A 20,885-nucleotide genomic window follows, 5' to 3' on the forward strand; every position below is an offset into this window, starting at 1 on the left:
TTTCTAGTAGGTTAGAAGAGAAGAAACATCAGGCTAATTCTAACAGACCAGGGCCTGAAGTAAACGAGTCCTAGCTTCACCCACCATCTCCAAGGTTCCAGTTAAATTACCGTTAAAGGTATGGTTCACATCCTTTCTAGTGGGTTTCTGTGGAAAGTTTCTGGATCTTATGTTTTTGAAAGTCACTTAAACAATCTTGGTTTGAAGAAATTGATTATTTCTGATTAGATTGACAGGCTAACGGCTAGCCACACTGAAGTGGATTTCTTTTTGTGAAATTTGATTTATTAGCCTTCATAGGACCTTAGTTTTAGAAAATCTGGTCAGTGAGAAAATACAGCTTGATTTTCCTCAGAAAATCAAAGACTAGTAACAAATGCCCTCATACTGGAGTTGTCTCCTTATCAGACAAAAGCCTGAAAACCAGAACGAAACCAACAAAAACACAACCATTTTCCTGTTATTGTCTTAAGCTAGCTGTGACCTCAGAAACGTCACTAAAAAGGTAATAAAACATAAAGTGTGTCCTTTAAATGTCACATAAAACAGAACATATAAAAACAGTATCATCGATGATTGTAACTATTATCCACTGTACCACAAATTAGAGGGTAACTCTTTTTTATATTTGAATAAATGCATATTTTAACTATGTGGGTTGATGAAATACATATTAGCTTCTATTATAAATCTGATATTACTTGTTCCAGAACCTGCCCTGATGCTGTATTTACTCTTTAAGCTGAACCTCTTACTACAAAGTGTTGGTCGTGCATTGAATCGTGTGAAGTCGTCTTGCATTTATAACTCTTGGTAGTGGTGTTGAAGTGACTTCACACACCTGATGATCCATTCAGCAATAACAACCTAAAGCAGCCCAGTAATGAGAAAAAAAAGAAGAAAAAAAACTCTGGGTGAAACGCTGGAGCCTTCTGAGGACCGACCCTTCACGCTATACTGCATGTAGACAACATTTCTGTCTTTTTCTTCATGTCAGGCTGATTTCTCCTACAGAGTTTAGTCCTATGCAAAGGTTTGTGCAGCCCTTGACTTTTCTGCACCTTTTTATGTGCTAGAGCATTTTTTTTCTTGTGTAATTATTACAAATAAAAACAAAGTTCTCTGTTCCAGCCAAGATTTTAAATAAAATACATTGGAATAAACAAACTTTCTGCCTAATTTGTGACCTTATTTCTCTGTTAACAGTGGATCTCAGTCACACGGACATCAGAGAAACCTGTAGCCTTAGCTGTGGCTGCTTTAATAACCCAGCTTTGACTGGTGGTGTCCAGTGTTGTGGAAAGTCGCCTAAACTGATGAGAAACACAAGATGGAACGTTCTGTCTTTTGTATTCAAAGACACCACAGGCTTTTCTGTACGCCTAGAAATTTACCTCGATTTAATTTAAACATCGATAAAAAGGCCCTTAATGTCTACTCTTCAGTTTGTCACAGCAAAAGCAAACCAGTTGGTATTTCTAGTTTTTCTTTTATCTTTTAGGCTTTTCTTTGATCTCATTTCTTCAGCTCAACCAGACAAGTCAGACAGCCGTCAATCCCTCTTTGCATCTGGTTCTTCTGGACTTTTTTCTTCTTTTGCATCCCCACACCTGCGTGCACATCTACCAGGCTTCTATTTATATTTGTGACATTCTCAAAACATGGCAAATAAAAAATAGATTATTATCAGAGAAACCACCTTTTATTTGAAGAAATTATAAGATTTTATTCCAATCCAGGATTTTTTAGACTCAGAGTTTCTGTGGAAAGCCATTTTAGAAATCTTATTTCTGATTATGATGGTTTTTTGTGCAGGCTGAACATGAAAATAATCTACACCTATCTCCTACATTAGCTTTTGATAGAAAATAGCCGGTGAAACTAGGATTTGAAAATCTTGACAGATCTAAGTTACACTTAACATTCATGGACTTAACCATCTTTACTTGCGACGGAGAAGGCTGTTGGTGGTTTAGTGCCCAGGAAACCACATCGGCTAGTAAAAGATGGCGTTAGCAACTTCACCACACAGCAGAACTCCTCCAGGCTTGTGTTATGTACGGAGATAAAACATCAGTGTTGCAAGTAAGTGGTAGTGTTGTGTTGGTGTTAGCCAATCTGAGGCGAGCTGTCCAAAAATCAGATAAGGCTCCCTAACATGCCGTCTGAAGCTCAGCTGTGGGTGACTTCTAGTCCCTGGTAACGGTACACCGGTGTTGCCACCCCCCGAGTACGACTTACAAGGCATTCAGTCCTTCTAGAGACCACTGCAAAGTTTTTTTATTAAGCGAGTGTTCCACAACCTTTAAAATTGACTCGCACAGTTCTTTCCTTCAGGACTTTAGTGACTTTCTATCCTCCACTGTGAAGCTGTCCAGACTGGTGATTGTTGGTGACACACAAGGGGACACACTCTGGACCTTGTTTTTACCCTGAGTCTAAATGCTGACAGTGTTTGTCCTGAGGACGTTTATATTTCAGATCACCATTGCATTTTCTTTAACTTGTCAGTTTCTGCGTCCCCACCTCCAGCTCGCCGTATGGTTAGTTCTCGTTTTCTTAATGAGAGCACAGCTAGCAATTTTTCTGCTGCTTTTGATCCACCCTGTTCTTCTGATAACGACCCAGATTCCTTAACTTCTCAGTTTAACGAGCACTGCCTCTCCATTCTGGACAACATCTGTCCTGTCAGAACCAGATCAGTTCCTGCAGTGAACCCTACTCCCTGGTTAAATGACAGCCTTCGCAGCCTGAAGCGTCAATGCAGAAAAATTGAGCGCTTGTGGAAGAAAACCCATCTCCACGTCCATCTGCTGCGCCTAAAGGATCTTCTGACATCCTTTAACTCTGCAATCAGAGATGCCAGGTTTTCCTATTTTTCCAACCTGGTGTCCCAGAGCAAAGGGAACCCCAAGGTGCTGTTTAACACCATCAGCAGCATCGTCTCTCCTGCCTCTCCTACAGCCTCCATCCACTCTGATGCAGACTGTGAGAACTTTCTGTCTTTCTTTGTGGAAAAAGTCAATAAGGTCAGATCTAGCATCTCTCCTTCAGCCTTATCGCTGCCTCTCCCGACTCCAACCAGGCCCATCATCCTAGATAGCTTTGCTCCTGTTTCTTTGCCTGAGTTAACCAAACTAGTTAACTCTATGAAGACCTCTACATGCCTCCTCGACATCTTACCCTCATCTTTGTTTAAAAGAGCTTTTCAGTCCATCAGTCCCAGCGTGCTCTCTATAATTAATGCTTCTCTGGTTTCTAGTCAGGTCCCTGCTTACTTTAAGAACGCTGTAATCCACCCTCTTCTTAAAAAACCGAGTCTCGACCCCTCTCTCCATAGCAGCTTCAGACCCATCTCTAAGCTTCCGTTCATCTCCAAGATCTTGGAAAAGGTTGTGGCTAAACAACTCACAGCTGCTCTTGATGAACGTAACATCTATGATTGCTTCAGGTTTTCGTAGAGCTCATTCTACTGAAACAGCTCTTCTTAGGGTCTCTAATGACCTTCTGACTCACAGTGATGCAGGGGACTGTTCTGTTCTGGTCCTGCTGGACCTGACTGCAGCCTTTGACACTGTTGACCATCACCTGCTACTGGAGAGTCTGAGAGACTGGGTGAGCCTATCAGGAACTGCTCTGGAGTGGTTCTCCTCTTATCTTTCTGAGCGCTCCTTTTCTGTGGCCGTCTCCAAGTTTAGGTCCTCCACCACCTCTCTTACCCAGGGTGTCCCACAAGGTTCTGTGCTGGTGCCTCTGCTCTTCCTCCTCTATCTGCTTCCTCTTCAGCACACCCTGACCTCCTTCAAAGGAATCTCCTACCATCTTTATGCAGATGACATCCAATTGTACATCTCCTTTAAGCCCCATGAGATGTCTAAGCTGCAGCTGTTACACACCTGCTTAGACTCTATCAAAACCTGGATGGCTGGGAGCTTTCTTCAGCTGAATGAAGATAAGACTGAGATCCTCATCTGTGCCCCAGACAAGCTGGTTCCCAAAGTCAGAGACTCTCTTGGTCAGCTTGCTTCTCACACCAAACCTTCTGTCAGGAATCTTGGCGTGACCTTTGACCCAGCTCTCACCCTGGATTCTCATGTCAGTTCTCTTGTTCGCTTTTCCTTCTTCCATCTCAGGAACATTGCTAAGCGGAGTCCCATTCTGTCTCGCTCTGAACTTGAGACAGTTCTCCACACCTTCATCTCCTCACGCTTAGACTACTTTAACTCTCTTTTCACGTGTCTGAGCAGAACCTCCCTGAACCGTCTACAGGTGGTTCAGAACGCCTGTGCTCGGCTTCTGACCAAGTCCTCCAAATACACCCACATCACCCCGCTTCTCCTCCAGCTTCACTGGCTGCCAGTCAACTTCAGGGTTCATTTAAAGATCCTGGTTCTGGTCTATAGGGCCTTACATGGACAAGCACCATCTTACATTGGTGATCTTCTTAGTCCCTACACCCCCAGCAGGTCCCTGAGGTCCAGTGATCAAAGCCTACTGGTTGTGCAGCACCAGGCTAAAGACCAAAGGTGACAGATCATTTGCTGCTGTGGCCCCCAGGCTCTGGACTTCTCTCCCCCTGAGCCTGAGATCAGTGGACTCAGTGGTCTCTTTTAAAAAAGCAGCTGAAGACTCACTTGTTCAAGCTGGCTTTTGTATGACCTTCTTCACTACTCTCTCTTTATTCTGCTCTCCCCACCTATTCCACCTTCCTCAGGATCCAATGATTTCCCTCTTTCCTGTTCACTCTCTCTCTTTCTTTACATTTTTTAAATCACAATTGTCTATTTTTGCTCATTTTAAATATACTTTTAACCATTTTATAAATTATTTTGTATATTTTTACATTTTTTGTTTTTGTGATGAAGTGCCTCGTGATTTTTATCTTGAGAGGCGCTATAGAAATGATATTTTCTTCTTCTTCATGTTTTTGCTGCCAGATGATGCATTCAAATGTATGCTCACCTCTGTGATGTCACTGTTTTTGTGTCTGACCTGACCTCTGACCTCAGGTCCCTCTGAGCTGTCTTTAATAAGGAAAAGTTTTGTGTTCATCCTCTGCATCGTTTTATTTAACCTGTTTTCCAAATATTGATTTTATTCAACTAGGTGTGCATCAATAAAAATTCATATTTTGTTTTTGAACATTTAAAGAAAAATGTGAAAGTTTTAGAATCCGCCTGTCGATCTTGCGCTCCATCACTCATGAACAAGACCCCGAGACACTTAAACTCCTCCACTTGAGGCAGGACCTCAGTTAAAATAACTCTAAATAATATAAACTAAATGATATCAAACCTAGAGAAATAAATTATTTTGTATAGTGTCATTTATCTAGTGCTCTTTGGATTTATTTTGTAGTGACTGCACATTTTATTCACATCTGTTCCAAATTTTAAGAACAAAAATAGTAAACTTAGCTTGTTTTATGTAAATTCAGTGTTTTTCTGCTGATATTTCTTTCAAATAGTTTTAAGTAATATACCACAAAATAACACTCATGGGAAAACCAGCTTAGGGCCCCTCCAAGGCTTGGTCCGGCCCTGCCCCAACCCCATCTCCTAAACTTTATGCTGACATATAGTTATAACTCTTATAGAGGTTTGATTATACTATTGGGTGTGTTGTTGGGAATTTATTATTACAATTTTCACCAATATTTTTGGTAACCTCACTACCTCATCACAGAGAAAATTGTGGGAACCCCCTTGGGGCCCAAGGACCCTAGGTAGGGAAGCACAGTTTGCTGTATTTACCCAGAGGTAAATTATTTTAATTCTTAGATTTTCTGAGCCTTTAATACAAATCCTTTGCTTTTGCATAAATCGTAACATTTTTATTTTACTGTCCGAGGACACCGACGTGCCTGCACCACAATATTTCAGATCGGAGCTGTTCTTCCTCAAAGAAGCTTGCTAATATTTTATCATTACTCAAATATAATAAGATTACTTATTGCATGTGAAGAGGGACATTTCTTAACTTCAAACCACAAAGGCTAAAGCACAGAAACTTCAGTAAAAATAAGATTTATTGCATGTTATATACAAAATACAATTTATGTACTAAAATGTACACACTCGAGATTCATGAAACCTGGCCAGCGTTTTAGGTGAAAACAAAATTCACACAGATATAAATCATCCATTTTGGAGAAAGAAAGGAGAAAAGTACTCGCTCACAGAAATGCAAACATACTCATTGATCCATATTTACAGATTCACACACACACTGGAAGCAGCACCTCTGCTTGTCTGTGATAATCAGTGTGTGCAAACACCTACTAGTGATTTAAAGATTAGCTTATCTGACACAAGTGTAGACACGAAGCATGCCAACGTTTAGAATATACAGCTAAAGGCAGGATTTGGTTTGCTCTGAGCTGCTGACTTCAGGCTGTAGTGAAGGAGGAAACCATTTGTTTTTTGCTTTTGCTGAAACCTCTGAAGAAATGTAACTCATAATGGTCCAAACTGAAATCATTAAAGCGCTATTCGTTTACTCAAACGGACACAAACGGTGACATCTCCCTTAGAAAAACACACATAAATACACATCTTCATCACAAAATCCTTCAAAAAAATATTTTTTCAACTACAGTTGGTCTTACTGTTTTTCTTTTTTCATCTCTAAAGTTAAAAGAAAAATACTCTTTTTAAATTGTTAAAATAAATTATACAGGTGATTTGTGCGTACGCATGACGTTGTCTGGAGGAACATCCAGATGCGGAGGTGAGGTCCGAGGGAGAGGCAGCTCTCAGGTGGTGTGTGGCTTTTTTTTTTAAATCATAACAGGACAGATGGAACTGTGTGTGCTGTTCCCAGAGCAGCATGTTGATCCCAGTTTGTTCCAACAGGGCGAGATGTGTTTGACTTCATCGCTGGAGTCCGAGCACCAGTCCAACTACTCCATCTTATGTTCAGATGAACTTGGTGGCATCTCTTTTGCTGATGAGGACCTCCAGCAGCCGCAGCTTGGCCTTAACGTGCTTGTATTCGTGGTATTCGTCTGCCAGCGGGGAGCGGTCCTCCTTTTGGACGGTCCTGTCAAAAATAAAGCAGATATCAAGAGCTGGAAAACTTTTGATGTAGGAGAAATTCTCCTTCATGTAGAAAACGCAGCATCCTCTCACCTCCCGTTTTGTCTAAAGAACTGGTCCTCAAACTCCTTCAGGCTCTTACGGATCCTTTTCTTCTCCTCTTTTGTCTCCTGAAGCTGCTCCACCAGTTCCTCCCTGTGATGGAGAGAGCAGGGAACGGGTAAACATCTCATTTCACGTTAAAGCTTCCTAGTCAAGAGAATATTATCTGCCTTTTGAGTTTCGGTCATTTCTTCCACAACATATATATCCACAATCTAAATGCGTGGATTTAAAGCATGACTGCTCTCTTTACTGCTACGTTGCGCAACATGATTATACATTTTGACCGGCCAATAAAAGGGGGGAGGGGAGGAAAATGTTCGTTCTCTTGGAAGGAGGTGAAGACCCAAATCGACGGCAAAACGTGGTCTCTGTTATGGCGTTAATCAATTCTAACAATTTAGGTTTGATAATCAAATAATGACACTATAAAATGGCCATATATGATTAACTGACAGGCATGAACAAAGTGTGACCAGAGGGCCATTTGTGACCAAGACTTAAAAGACTTAACAGCAACATGGCTCTACCACTGATTGTTCGCTTTGCAACACTGATGTTTTATCTCCACACATCACACAAGTTCAAAAGAATTCTGCCATGTTGTGGAGTTGCTAATGCTAATGATTAGCTTCTGCTAGCTGAGACGTGCTCTGCTCTCTCCTGGATGCTAAATCAATAACAGCTTTCCCCGTCAAGATGGACGAGTCCATGAATGTTAATTTTCAGCGTGAGGTAGATCTGACTGGCTTTTCTAATCCGAACATTTCCCTGGCTGATGCAGGAAATTGGGGTAGGTGAATACTTTCTCATTTAGCCTGCATGTTAAACTCAGAGTGACTAATTGTGTTTTGAAAATTTCATGTAAAAAAAAACTGTTTGTCAGTGAACTTGGTCTTTAATCAAAAAGCACCAGCTGTATGATAAATGCATCAAACGGTGTTAATGAGTGAAGATTTCATTCACTCACATGGAGGCCGAGTGCAGGTTGGACAGTCCCATGTCTGCTGTGGTTTTGGAGGGTGACAGTTCATCCACGGGTGAAATAAAACCGTCCACCTCCTCGTCCATGGGGTCCATGAAGCTGAACACTCCAAGCTCGGGCCGAACCGACACATTGAACTGGGTCTTTGTGTCCCCATCGTCCTCTGAGCCGTCCTCCTCCTCCTGTGGACAAATAAAAATAAAACACCCCAGGATTAAAGAGGATACACGTGGCGCATAAGGGGTTAAATAAAGACAACTTCTGGCCTCAACACCGAAGATCATGCAGTGTTAGTCCACAGTGGTTATGAATCATCATTAAAAGTATGACTTCGTTTATTTTACTGATTTCGAACTGGATGGCTCAACCCTACCCGATGATAACCTAACTGCCTAACTCATAAAACAGCATCACAGTGGTTTCACACATCCACAGCTACTGATTCAACAGCGCTACAGAAGCTGCAGGCCGCCGCCCAATCAACAGGCACCGATCAGCTGGGTTAGAGGGAGGATGGTAGTGGATCAGGAGTAGGAAGGAGGAGGAGGAAGAGGAGAAGGGCCGGGTTCAGGAAGCCTTAATTAACCAAGCAGCAGCATCAGCAGCACCTCTTCACCTTGATATCATCGAAGAAGAGCGCAGTTTCACCCTCGATAATGGGCTGAAGGAGGGGACCTCTGCGCTTGCTGGAGGGGGAGCCCTGCAGTGACGGTCGAGAAGGAGGAGGAGGAGGAGTTAACGGCAGGGAGACATGCTCACTCCCACAATGAGCAGAAAATCGAGATGGTTTGTGTCTACAACTTATTAAGCTACTTTTAGAACGGTTGTTTGTAAGAAACAAAACAGAAATTCTAATGTAGATTCTGACCGGTAAAAAGGAAGTGTTAGCTAAATGCTAACATTTCGTTTTGGACCGATAACTACGTTAATCCATGCATAATATATTTGTAACTGCATGACAAGGATTTGGGGTAGTTTGTTACATTCGGGGTTTCCTGGGTGTTCATATTCACTTTAAATGTTTCAGGAGATACAAAATACGGATAGACCGATATATCGGGTTGATATTTACCATTTTTATATATGTTTACATCGGCCGATACACGTCAGATTCCCTTTCATCACTAGCAGGAAGTGAAGAGGTAAAATGTGTAAAACAAAGAGTTTTGTAACTGTTACAAATCAGTAAATTCATTTTGTCCTCACAGGCTTCCGCAGAAAAAAATATGGCGTTGCCCAGAAACGTAGACGTAGTCCCATGTATTTTAGAACAGATTTTATGGTTATATGTTATGAAACCGCCAATTTATTTCAAAAACTGGGCATCATTTCATTCATTTTCAGCAACATTTCAATGGATATTTCCAGAGATTAATGGTAAAACTACATACACATTTTCTCTTTAATACTTGGTCAGTTTTATCGATTTGTTTGATCAACTTACTCAGCTGTTGGATAAATTCAGTGTTCAAAAACTGATTAAAGTGGGATATCTGGAGTTGTTCCCCATTCAGAAATGAGACAAATAAGCCTGCGAGGTTCCCAACAAACACAATTAGATGCAGTCATATCACTCCGGTTCTGGAGCTTCTTCGTTGGCTTCCCGTAACCTTTAGGGTGAGGTTTAAGGTACTGCTCTTTGCGTTTAAAGCTTTGAATGGTCTCGCACCTAACCTATTTATCTGACCAGCTCGCTCCCCATGTACCAGTACATGCACTGAGGTTGGCTGATCTCTTGCTACTCTGGACATCTACCATGAACTATAGAGCAAAAGAGCGGGCTTTTGTGTTTGCTGCCCCTGTGCTCTGTAATGCACTTCCCCTCTCAGACAGACATCTTCCATCGCTATTTTTAAATCACGACTAAAGATCTGTTTTTATGACTTGGCGTTTGGCCTGTGACTTTTTTTGTGCTTTGGTTTTCTGCTGTTACTATTGACCGTTTTCCGTTTTGACCGTTTTGACCGAGGCAAGAGGTGGCCATTCGTGAACAAAGTGGCGTTGCTTCCGTAGTCAAGCGAAGTAGGGAGGGTTTAAGGTGTGATACACTTTTCTGCCTCTAGATGGTGGCCTCTGACGAAGAAAATCTAGATTTCTGTTTAAGTTTAGAAATATTGTGCATCCACTGTCAGTATCAGCAACAGATAAACCCATATCGGTCATCTTTAATATGAAACACAAGCTTTAAAACTGTATTTCCAGCCATTCATTACACTTACCAACAAACAATTCTTACTTTTAGGTGAAATGTTCAACATTTTCTTCCTTTTTCCTCCTTTAAACTCAAACCAGTCCCTATAAATCTCTGTTATAAAATCCTTTGATGGGGCTGAGCTTAGGGCTTTAAAAGTCTCTGGCGTGACTGCCACGTGTCCCCACAGCCAGCCCCGTCTGTGCTGAAGGGAGTTAAAGTGGTACTCACTATGACGGGGATGGTGGTGGCTCTGCACAGAATCTGCTTCACCAGGCGGTACCGGTCGTACAGCGGTTTCATGACTTCCCTCTCGCCTTTGGTCACCTTTAGGGAGAGCAAGCAAAGACTTCCTGTTTAGGACACGTCTCGTCGTCCCAGCAGAGCTGCGCGAACAGCAGCGAGAGCTATCCTACTTTATCACACTGGCCCTCTGCAGCTGGGCTTTTAGAGAATGGAGGTCGTTGGAAACAATTCAACGACCGCTCTTTTGGAGGCAGGAGCTGAATTTGGTTTGCAGATTTGTACTCAAGACTGCTCTTAAAGACGTAAAAATTTAAAATAAAACTACCTAATCGACCCGCCCAGACGGGTCCTGTAGGTTGGCGGAGTATCTACATGAGGTGTGTCTGTTTACTCCGAGTGAAGTCGACTTACCGGTCGGCCATGTATGCCCTCGTAGTGGAGAAGAGCTTTCTGCAGCGCCACTTTCTCTGCTCCGATTTGCTCCCGTGTCATTTCCTGTCAGCGGACAGGAAGTGAGTCAACATATTTCAGATTCCAGTGTCACAACTCAAGACACAGGCTAGATAAGAAGTGTGCTTTCACCTTGATGTCCTCTGGACGGTCCACCTCCTCCCTCTTCTCCTGCAGCTTCTTTAAGGTGGACTCCAGGGTGCTCTCCACCGGGGGCTTCGGCACCTTCTCCTGCTGAGGCTTCTTGTCCAGCTGAGAGCCGAAGCTTTTGGGCAGTGTGTTGCTGCGCTGACGGGTCAGAGGCGGCAGGTCTTCCTCAGACTTTATCAGCTTCCGATCTAGAGAAAAACTTTTACAGTAAACCCAAACTATCAGAGACTTTTGTTTTTCTCTTTAATGTTTTATTCTTACCTTTGAGTTCTTTCCGAAGCCCGGCCAGCTCGTTGACCCACCGCAGCACCTCTGGGTTACCAGCTTTATCACTGTGGGAGGGCTAGGATGGAGAAAAAGAGCTTTTAAAAAGTTTATTTAAAAACAAAAATGCAAGGATATTATTTCACTGCCTACCCTGTATTTTCTCTCATCTTCAAACTTCTCCTCAAACCTCTGGATCTTCTTCTTCAGCACATGAATCCTCTTAGTGAGCTGGGCGGAGGTCAGCTCCTCTCTCTCGTCGTCGCAGGAGCCGAGAGACGAGCTGCGTCTGCGGCTGCGCAGACACACAACCTGGTAAGCACAGACGCTTCTTTTCTCTGCCAACAACCGGCCCTCAAGAAACAGCTGACCTGATGAACGAGTGCGCGTTTGGCGGGGAGGGGGGAACCTCGGTGTCGTCCAGGTACTGCTGGCTCTGCCCATAGGCGTAGAAGCGGGGAGACACCAACGGGTCACTGTCCTCCTCCAGAAGCTGCCGGATCAGACGTCCCCCGGCATGGGGGGAGAGTCGGGCCTCTTCCCGGTCCATGCTCTCCCTCTGGAGCGGGCATGCCGAGATCGGCTCTGAGGAACACAGTTCAAGGTTACAACTTTTGGCACCGATGGGACTAGTTGACAACATTTTATGATAAATAACTCACTAGAGTTAAAATCTTGGTAAGTCAGACTGAAGCCACAACTTGTGTCCACGACAAGGTGAAAAAGTAAAAATGAGGCGTTGAGGGTTTTAATCTTATATTGTGATAAAAATGCAAACTAATGTCTGTTTTTATTAAAGCATCTCTTTCATAGAGAATTTATTTGAGTTTCTTTCATACATGCAGACTAAAATGGGCTCTACCAGATTAATGACTCAAAGGCTTAAAACATCTATTTGGTCCTACTTTATTCTGGTAAATGCTTTCTGGACGTTACGCCAACAGCCTCCCCCGCCGGGAGTCTAGATGGGTGAGCCCATGAATTTTCAGTGACAGTGTGACGTAGATCTGTCAGGCTTTTCTAGTTCTACAGTTTCACCGTCTATTTTCTATCAGAAGCTAAAGCAGGAGATAGGTGCAGGAGACTATTGTCATGATCAGCCTGCATGAAAAACTCAAGAGTGACTCATTATAATCAGAAGAAAAGTTCAAACATTTTTTTGCAGTGTTGCACGCCTTTAAGATATGCTCTGCTAATTGGTTGAACAATGGGTCAAACCCAGATTGAACCAGCAACCGTTTCAAAACAAACATAAAAAGTTGAACTACCAAACGGTGCACTTATTTTCTAAACCGCGTTAATCTAGACTATTGAGCCACGTCTCTCTGCCGACATCATCGGATGAACCGAAACTCCCTGAACACGACAGAAAAAAGAAGAGAAAAGAACAACCCGTCCTTTGGATCAGAGCAGCCACAGATGTTATTCTGGTTCTGTCAACCACACCCAGCCCGATTCTCCATCCATCCCCTCTCTAACTCTGCTAATAACCACGTCCTGCACAGATATCCCCTGACAATCCCGGGGTCTATTAATAAAGCTTGGCTCTCTGTGGAATAATGTCAAATCCCAGTTGGGAAGCGCAGCGATGAGTTTGTGTTTACGTTTCCACGCTGCGTGGCGACGGATGAGCGCCGCTTCTGCTCTGACGTGCGCCCGTGAGAAAAGGACTAGAGTGAATTAAAACCAGGGAACATCAAGTTATTTTAGAGTTGAAACAAAAGAAGGGAAACTTTGCAGAGAAGATGTCAAGATCCCAGCGGGAATTTGAAAGTGGATGTCACGGAAGAGGACAGACATGTAACATCATACGTCTAAACAAACTGAGATGTTACTTAGAGAGGATCCGAGGGGGGACTAAAAACAAGCTATGAGGGAGACCGACTGTCAGAGTCAACATCAAAGGTGTCAGTGAACGGGCAGGAAAAATATGCACGCGCAGTAGAAATCTACACAAGAGTGTTTTTCTTAGCCAGTGTCACTTTCACCAAATAAAAGTGATTTAGCTCAGATTCCAGCCTGGGAGTCCTGGGGGTTTCTCCCTTTTTCTCTGCATGTGCATGCGGTTGACCCAGAAGGCAACTCTACAGCAGGTAACACCATCCCATCCTTCCTTTCTGAGGCTGCGTACCCAGCCAATGAGGCTCCATGGCATTTCAAATTAATCCTCTAAATCAACCACTCGCCGACGGCTCGGGATTAACTCGATTAATGAAACAAAAAACTTGCCAGTGTGCCATTTCAGCAAAGGTTGTGCAAGAGACACTCGGCAGTTATGTTCCAGGTCGTTCAAGCGTGTTGCCATGGGCTGGGAAAAGGTCACACAGACGAGTCTCTTCTTTCGTCTTTTCATCACTTTTAGCGGCACAAACCAGACCGTCACCATCAAGACAAGTGGGATGGAAAATGCTCTGGAAGCCAAACAAGGATGAGGGGGGGGGGGGGGGGGTGAGTTTTCTGTGCTTGTCTTTTAACTCTAATTAACTCACGAGACATGAGCTCCAGAACTATGCCATTTCCTGCTGACATGTCTGCAAACAGACGGGGGAAATATCAGGTCACAGTTACAGAGTGTACTGGGACAAAGGGTGCAGACCCCTATCTGAAGCACCCATAAGCCCATCTCTACAGCACCATTGCAACTGATTATTCAGAGCAATGCTCATCTCAACAAACATGTGGTTCATGCTACAGCATGTTTTCCTGCTCAGAGGGGGACCCAGAGGAGGTGCAGCACGTCTGAGCATCCAAGCATCATCCCTGTGGGCTTCTCACTGCTCTGAGCTCACTAAAATAAGGTATACACAAAATGACTTGTGCAAAATTTTTGCTTGCCTTGAACAAACAAATATACTCCATGCATGCATGCAAAAAATAAGGCTGCATGGCAACAGGAACCTCCCCCTGCTAGAGCTCCAGTATTTTTCCAGGTATGAAGTTTGGCCACTAGAGAGCTCCACAAAAGCATGCATCTGCCTGCTGATGTTCAAAGCCAAGTTATTAGTTATAGGATATTGCATCAAACAATATTTTTCTGCCTTAGGTCAAACAGGAAGCGATGGCGAGCAGATGTAAACACACAGATGCAGCAAAACCACAGAGCGTTGTGTGACTGCGCCTTTTAAAGGGAGGACCTGTTGGTTTTATCATTCCTGTGTGTGGGTGTGTGTGTGTGTGGTTCATCTAAACCCCTGGAAGCTTCACATCCTTACACACGCTCTCTGTGTTACAACCTCCTATCCAAGAGTCCCAAAGCTACACCTTATGTCTTTCTGCACCAATAGTGTCACTCTGCAAAAACAAACAGGGCAGAAGGAAATCAAAGGAAACCAGGAAGGAAGAGATGTGTGTAAATGATGCAACGCTTTAGTTGATTCAGCCAACTTGTGTTGAAGCTACTGATAATCAAAGCTTCTGCTATCTTTCACGGGTTACGATTAAGATTTGTGCAAAAAAATAAAAAATAAATAAATGCCTGAAACCACATGATGGCAATTAAAATGTTAATCTGAGGGGAAATGAACATAAATATCTGTCTAGTGCTGTTTAAATGGAGCACCACGTTTCAAACTGGACCAGCGAGCTACTTACATGCAGCCTCTGTCTGTTATCAACCTCCAGTGATCGCGATTAGAGCTGCAGGCATTTCCACATAAGGCTGCGCACATTACTGCGCTGTAATCTGTTTACATCCGGGTACTAACGCACCTGTTTAAATCAGTAAAAACTCTGTAAATAAAGCCAGAATAAAATAGCAACAATCAACCAACTAAACACCGTTCTCATTCAGATTTGGGGAGTTTATGGGGGGGAAAGGGGGAGAAAAATAATGGCGCAATTATGCGTGCAAATTCGCAGCTTGTTTACAAAAACTATCTGTGCATTATTTATTTAAAAACACGTCAATAAATTCGGTAAACATTTGCAACAGCAGCAGCAGGGTGGCCTGCAGCCTCACCTCCCCAGCTGTCCTCGGTAAGAGCTGTCAGGTCCAGCCGCGGAACGTCCTCGCAGTCCGGGTCCGACACGCCGCCGATCCTCCCGGGGTCACAGGCCACAGGCGACTCCTGGATCTTCATCCTGAACGTCTGCAGGACCATGAGAGTTCACAAGAAGAAAGCGTCCTCAACAACAACAGCCAGTCTGTGTGGGAACACACTCTTAAATTAAGCCACACACACACACGCACGCACGCACGCACGCACGCTCTGCTCCGGTCACGCCCCAAGGGAGAAAGGGGGGCGTCTCCCCGCCTCTGATTGGCTGACTGAAACAACCACCCACTCGTGTGTAGCTTCGCTCCGCCTTCTTTTTTATTTATTTTTTTCCGTCATAAGAAACCCTCCCCCCCTCCCCCCATATGACACCCCTCCTAAACAGTAGTTTTCCTTTACATTTTCTCTGTTGCTTGATATTTATTCTCCCCCAGCAGCAGCAGTAGCAGCAGCCATGGACTTGTTGTTTGAGGAACAGCAGGGAGGGGAGGAAGGGGGACGCGACGGGGAGACAGAAGGAGGAGGGGTGAGAGAGGAGGACAAGCAGGAGCACATAAAATGTGAGCCAGCACACGTAGGCTGACGGGGAGATGGGAGATCGCTCCTCTCTTTCCCCTCTTCTCGTGTCTGATCTGAAACTTTCATCTCTGCAACCCAAACTAGGAGCTATGCGGCTCCGATTCTACAACTAGCTACACAAGTAAATAAATAAAAGCAACATCCAGCTTCTCATAACAATGACAGATAGTCTGAACGTCCTAAACTGATCACCATACTTGCAGCTACACTGTAGCTCATCATCACCACCAGCATGTGAATGTGTGTGGTGTGAATGGATGAAAGTGCTTTGAAGTCCTCTGACTCAGAAAAGCACCAGGTCATTCGTCATTTGTCCCAGGAATCCAAATAAAACTGTCAACAGTTATAATCAAATGAAATGCATACATTTAAAACGTCTAAATATAAACATGAATGTATTGATCTTAAACTAAATATTGAACTAAAATTTCAGACCATCTTAAAGCAGGAGATGTCCACCAAAATAAAAGGAGGGTTTCGAGATCCCCTATCTAATGTCCCCAATTCCCTTTGATGGTTAGATTGTGACTTCATTCAACTGTCGTTTATCAGTGTTACTGTCTGGGGTTTCCTGCACATTGATACACAAACCCTTATAATAAACAGATTCAAATCAGACGTTAGGAGGTATTTTCACCCCTCTTTTATATTGGTAGGATACTCATACTTTTTAATGTCAGACTTCCTCAGACCCTACCCTGCTTTTCAGGGATCAAAGCTGTGATGAACTTTTAAATAGTTAGAGGGGGAAACAGCAAAGTCCCCAGTTCAGTTCATCCAAAACCCACAGGGGTCTCATTTCCTGTCCTGGCGAAGCACCAGTCTATTTTTAGGAAAAACAGATCAGGACCCCACTGGTTTACTTGAAAAGCTGCATTTGAATCTGATTAGAACTGTGTTTTTATGTATGCTCTGTGAGACATGATGCCACAGCGGATCAGTCAGAGTCAGGTGTGTGTTTCTGCACTGCGGCGGGGGGCACAAGTCCAAGAGGGGGGGGGGGGGGGGGGGGTTATCGAGTCTCCTCAGCTGTTGCGCGGGAAGCAACTGTGACGTGATGTGAATTAGGGAGGAAACAAAGTAGGCATGAGAGCCCGGCGAGAACGTGCAGTGTGACCAGCTAACAAAAGGAACTTCCCCTGTGCTGTACTTACAGTCACAAGTTCCAAACCCAGGAAGCCCAGCCCCCCCCCCCCCCCCCCCCCCACGGATCACACTGAACCTGCTCTGTTCAGTCAACATTCAGCATCAGCTTATCACAGGTCTGCGTATTGATACAGGTAATCATACCAACAGCTATGCGCCAAAAACAACAGAAAACCCACATCCTGGTTTTCATTTGGATGCTAAAACATCTTCAGCCTCCAATCAACAACGTCCCTCAACCAGTCACATCACAAAACAATGCTTAGAAGCACAACAAAGAGCCCCAGGGTTTTCACTTGACCTGTGAATTCCCTGAATACCAATCTGATGGGATGTGTGGAAAGCAAGGTCAACCCATAGAGACCCCACCCCACAATCCTGCAGGGATCTGTTGGTTACATGACCAACAGCACCCCCCACAAGGTCTTTGTTCTGACTGATCAGAGCAGTTCTGACGGCAACAAAAAAGGTTGTAATATTGTAGCTGATGAGTATGAATTAGTCTTTAAACGGCGTGACACAGTGGGCCCTAGCAGCGTCTAGATGCTTCTAGAAGGATTCTCAGCCGTCTGGAGCATTCTGAATCTTTCTGGGTCTTTCTGGGACTCCTCAACCACTGTTTTGCTTTGGATTTGTGGGATAACTTGTGCAAGATTTAATTCAGCCTTTGTGCAAAAAGCTGTAAATCTTTTCTAAAGAAGCGGCACATTTCCTTTAAAAATGACTGTCAACATGGATAAAGCAGTTAAAATCAGAGACACTTCTATTGTAAATCAATTTTAAGGATCAATGCTGTATTCTTTATTGACCTGGGGTCTCATTTATCAAACATTGCGTAGAATCCTTACTAAAACTGTACTTAAGCTCAGCAAAAAAAAAAAGTACTTACGCCAAGTAGGTTTGTGATCTATCAAACATGGAGTACACACAGCTACACGCAATCTCCGCTTCATAAATCGGAGAGTAACGAGAATGTATCTCAGCTGCTTTTTAGTCACATCCCGCCCTCACCACGCCCACTTACTGCCATAAATAGTCAATGCAAAGTGCCTTGTGGAGCTCATGCATGTACATAAGTCGGCTGTTGCAGCGCTCCGCCAATGACATGGCGACCGTAGATCAAGGCAGATCAAGGAAGATCAAGGATGTGCAATTTCACAGAAGCAGAAATTGAGGTACCTGTGGGTGAGGTGGAGAAATGAAAGGAAGTGCTTTTGCAAAACAAATATGAGAAAATCCACGGAGTGGCACAGCGTTGCTAAAGCTGTCAATGTTGTGAATTATTCAGAGATCTGTGGCGGATATAAAAAAAAATGGTCCAATCGGGATTCAATCCCCAGATTCCCGGGTGAGAGTTACGCGCGCTAGCCAGTCAGCCAAATGAAAATCTCCCCGTTCAACTAGCCAGGGCGCATGATCAATAGGGTCACAGTGACAGGACACACACCCTGTCACAGACGCATGACGTTCTGTCTCGTCTGTCCTCCTGCTGATATTCTGCATTCCGTATTCTGCACTTCAGGCTGTCTGTGTGTATGTGTGTGTGTGTGTGTGTGCACGCGTGTATGAGAGTGTGCACGCATGTGTGTGTACGCGCGCATGTGTGTACGCGTGGGGGGTCTTGTTCTGTATGAAAATGAACAAGACATGAGAATAATACTCGTAAAACAACATGTTTTAGTTCTATTTGTCGGCGACATTAGTGATAACGCTGCAGGATTTCATAATTGTATCTTCTCAGCAGCAGCACTGCAGCTGCTCTCCATGTCCAAAATGTGCGTAAGCCAGGTCCTTAGTCAACTTAAAGTTGCGCACATTTTTCCGCTAAGTTTTCTTTCATAAATCCCAAAGTTTGTGCGGAAAGTTGCTTACGCAGTTTTCCGACCCCGTTTTGTGCGTAAGCAAGCTCGATAAATGAGGCCCCTGCTCTTGTTTAGCAGTGCTCTTTATGGCAAACAAATCAACACAATTGCACAATGAATATAAAGCAGATTAAAGGACAACTATCTAAAATTCCACAAAAGTTGCACTAATATTTTGTGTATTTTAAAATCTGCTGTTTAATGTTTTCACCGTGTTTTCTTGCAACCTGGAAACACATGGAGTTGTCTCTGTATGACCTGTACTATATAAATAAAGCTGATTGAATAGAATATTCAGACTAGCCTGGCAAGCCATCCTATATATGCTTGATATATGAAATGCAAATCAAAATTATTTTGCTTTGGCAAATGATGGTCTAGATCTAGGCTACCTCCTGACATTCAATCTATGGCTTTTGCATAAGGAAGACAAATCAGCATTGAATAATACTTATTCTTTTTAAATGTTAACAATTGTTTAAAGACCAAGTTCGCTTGTTTTGTGCCCTACCACACAGTGGTGCCCTAGCCTGGCAAGCCATTCTATATATGTGAATATATAGTCTGGTTACGACCCCTCGACTGCTCTCAGTCGTGGGGCGGGACCTACAGTTATCTTTAAAATTGTCTCCACATGCTATTGGAAAACAAACAACATGACAGCTACAGATGTCAGTCAATGGACAGTCCACCACACACCGTTGAAGAAGACGCCAATACATCCTTTAAAGGACACTTATGTCTACTCTTGACTCAAAGAAAAGCCCAAGTCTGAATAGTCCAAAGTTAAACTGTCTTTCAGGAGTTTTCCCCTTTCAGAAATTATGTGTATGATTTTTCAGAAATCCGTAAAAGTGATTGTCTTATCGTGTACTGTGATATAATGTAAGCCAGCGGTACTCAATAGACGGCCTCTTTGCGTACGTTTTGCTAAGTGGCCCTTGGACCGTCACAATCGAGGAACCCTGATGTAAGCAATTTTTTTTGCTAAGCACGCCGCCTGCCCCGCAGAGCTCCGTGCAATAGGAAACTGAGCGTTGACCAGAACTAACCAACAGCGTTAGACTACTGCTTACATGCTTCAAATTTAAGGAATACCTCAGCTGATGCACAGTTGATGAACTTTTCACGAACAAGTAAGTCTTTAAAATACAAATATATGAGAATACAACATGACATGAGAATAATACTCGTAAAACAACATGTTTTAGCTCTATTTGTCGGCAACAGAAGCACATTTATAAACAAGAAACGTGAAGTCGCCATCTTAAAAAAATGGATGGAGAGACTTTTTGTGTGATATGCTTGTCAGCCACTAGATGGTGCCATCGGATAAGAAAAATACTTCAGAAAGAGACTATTGCCAAAGCCGTTTCAAACAAGCCGTCACCATCTTTGTATCAGTAACATCCCACCCACCAACGGAGTGCTGTGATTGGTCCACCAAACCAATGGAGCACTGGGACTGGCAAGCCACCAGACTGTTGAGGTTTCAGTGGATCGTGGCTAGACCGACATGCAGAGCAAAATCATTTTGCTTCTGTTACTGTCTGTCTACATCACATGTGTCAGACACAAGGCCAGATGCGGCCCGTGAAGCATTTTTATGTGGCCCGCGAGATAAATATCAAAAATGTATTAAAACTGACCCGCTGGCCTATTTTACTGCAATGACTACAACTCCCATGATGCTTTGCGGCGTAAGTGCGGAGCCAAAGCGCCCCCTCCTTTGTGTTTTTTCCAGCGTCTGCAGCCGGTGTCTGCAGCTCGCTGTCTTGGACAAACTAAACACTCCTCTCACTCAGCACCGAGTTCACTGAGCTATTTGTCGACGTTGACGCCCAGAAACGGATATTTTTGATGTAACTCCAGCGAACA

The 20,885-nt window shown here is 43.6% G+C and overlaps 1 protein-coding gene across 2 annotated transcripts in view; it reads right to left on the minus strand.

Annotated features, from left to right (window-relative positions):
• Nucleotides 1-6,682: 6,682 nt before the first annotated feature.
• The window catches only part of fam13a (family with sequence similarity 13 member A), an 86,630-nt gene continuing 72,427 nt past the window's right edge, over nt 6,683-20,885 (minus strand). Inside the window, exons 14-24 of one of the 2 annotated variants that reach the window (XM_015965428.3) lie at nt 15,384-15,513; nt 11,797-12,010; nt 11,579-11,720; nt 11,423-11,504; nt 11,144-11,349; nt 10,973-11,056; nt 10,547-10,642; nt 8,741-8,824; nt 8,110-8,306; nt 7,131-7,232; nt 6,683-7,041 (exon numbers count right to left, since the gene is read on the minus strand). In XM_015965428.3, coding sequence (XP_015820914.1) covers nt 6,918-7,041; nt 7,131-7,232; nt 8,110-8,306; nt 8,741-8,824; nt 10,547-10,642; nt 10,973-11,056; nt 11,144-11,349; nt 11,423-11,504; nt 11,579-11,720; nt 11,797-12,010; nt 15,384-15,513 — 1,461 coding nt within the window. In that variant the 3' untranslated portion in view covers nt 6,683-6,917. The remainder of the gene's footprint in view (nt 7,042-7,130; nt 7,233-8,109; nt 8,307-8,740; nt 8,825-10,546; nt 10,643-10,972; nt 11,057-11,143; nt 11,350-11,422; nt 11,505-11,578; nt 11,721-11,796; nt 12,011-15,383; nt 15,514-20,885) is intronic. The other variant, XM_015965436.3, reaches the window with a different exon arrangement.

The sequence above is a fragment of the Nothobranchius furzeri genome, chromosome 4 (assembly GCF_043380555.1).
Source record: "Nothobranchius furzeri strain GRZ-AD chromosome 4, NfurGRZ-RIMD1, whole genome shotgun sequence".
Classification (NCBI taxonomy): Eukaryota; Metazoa; Chordata; class Actinopteri; order Cyprinodontiformes; family Nothobranchiidae; genus Nothobranchius; species Nothobranchius furzeri.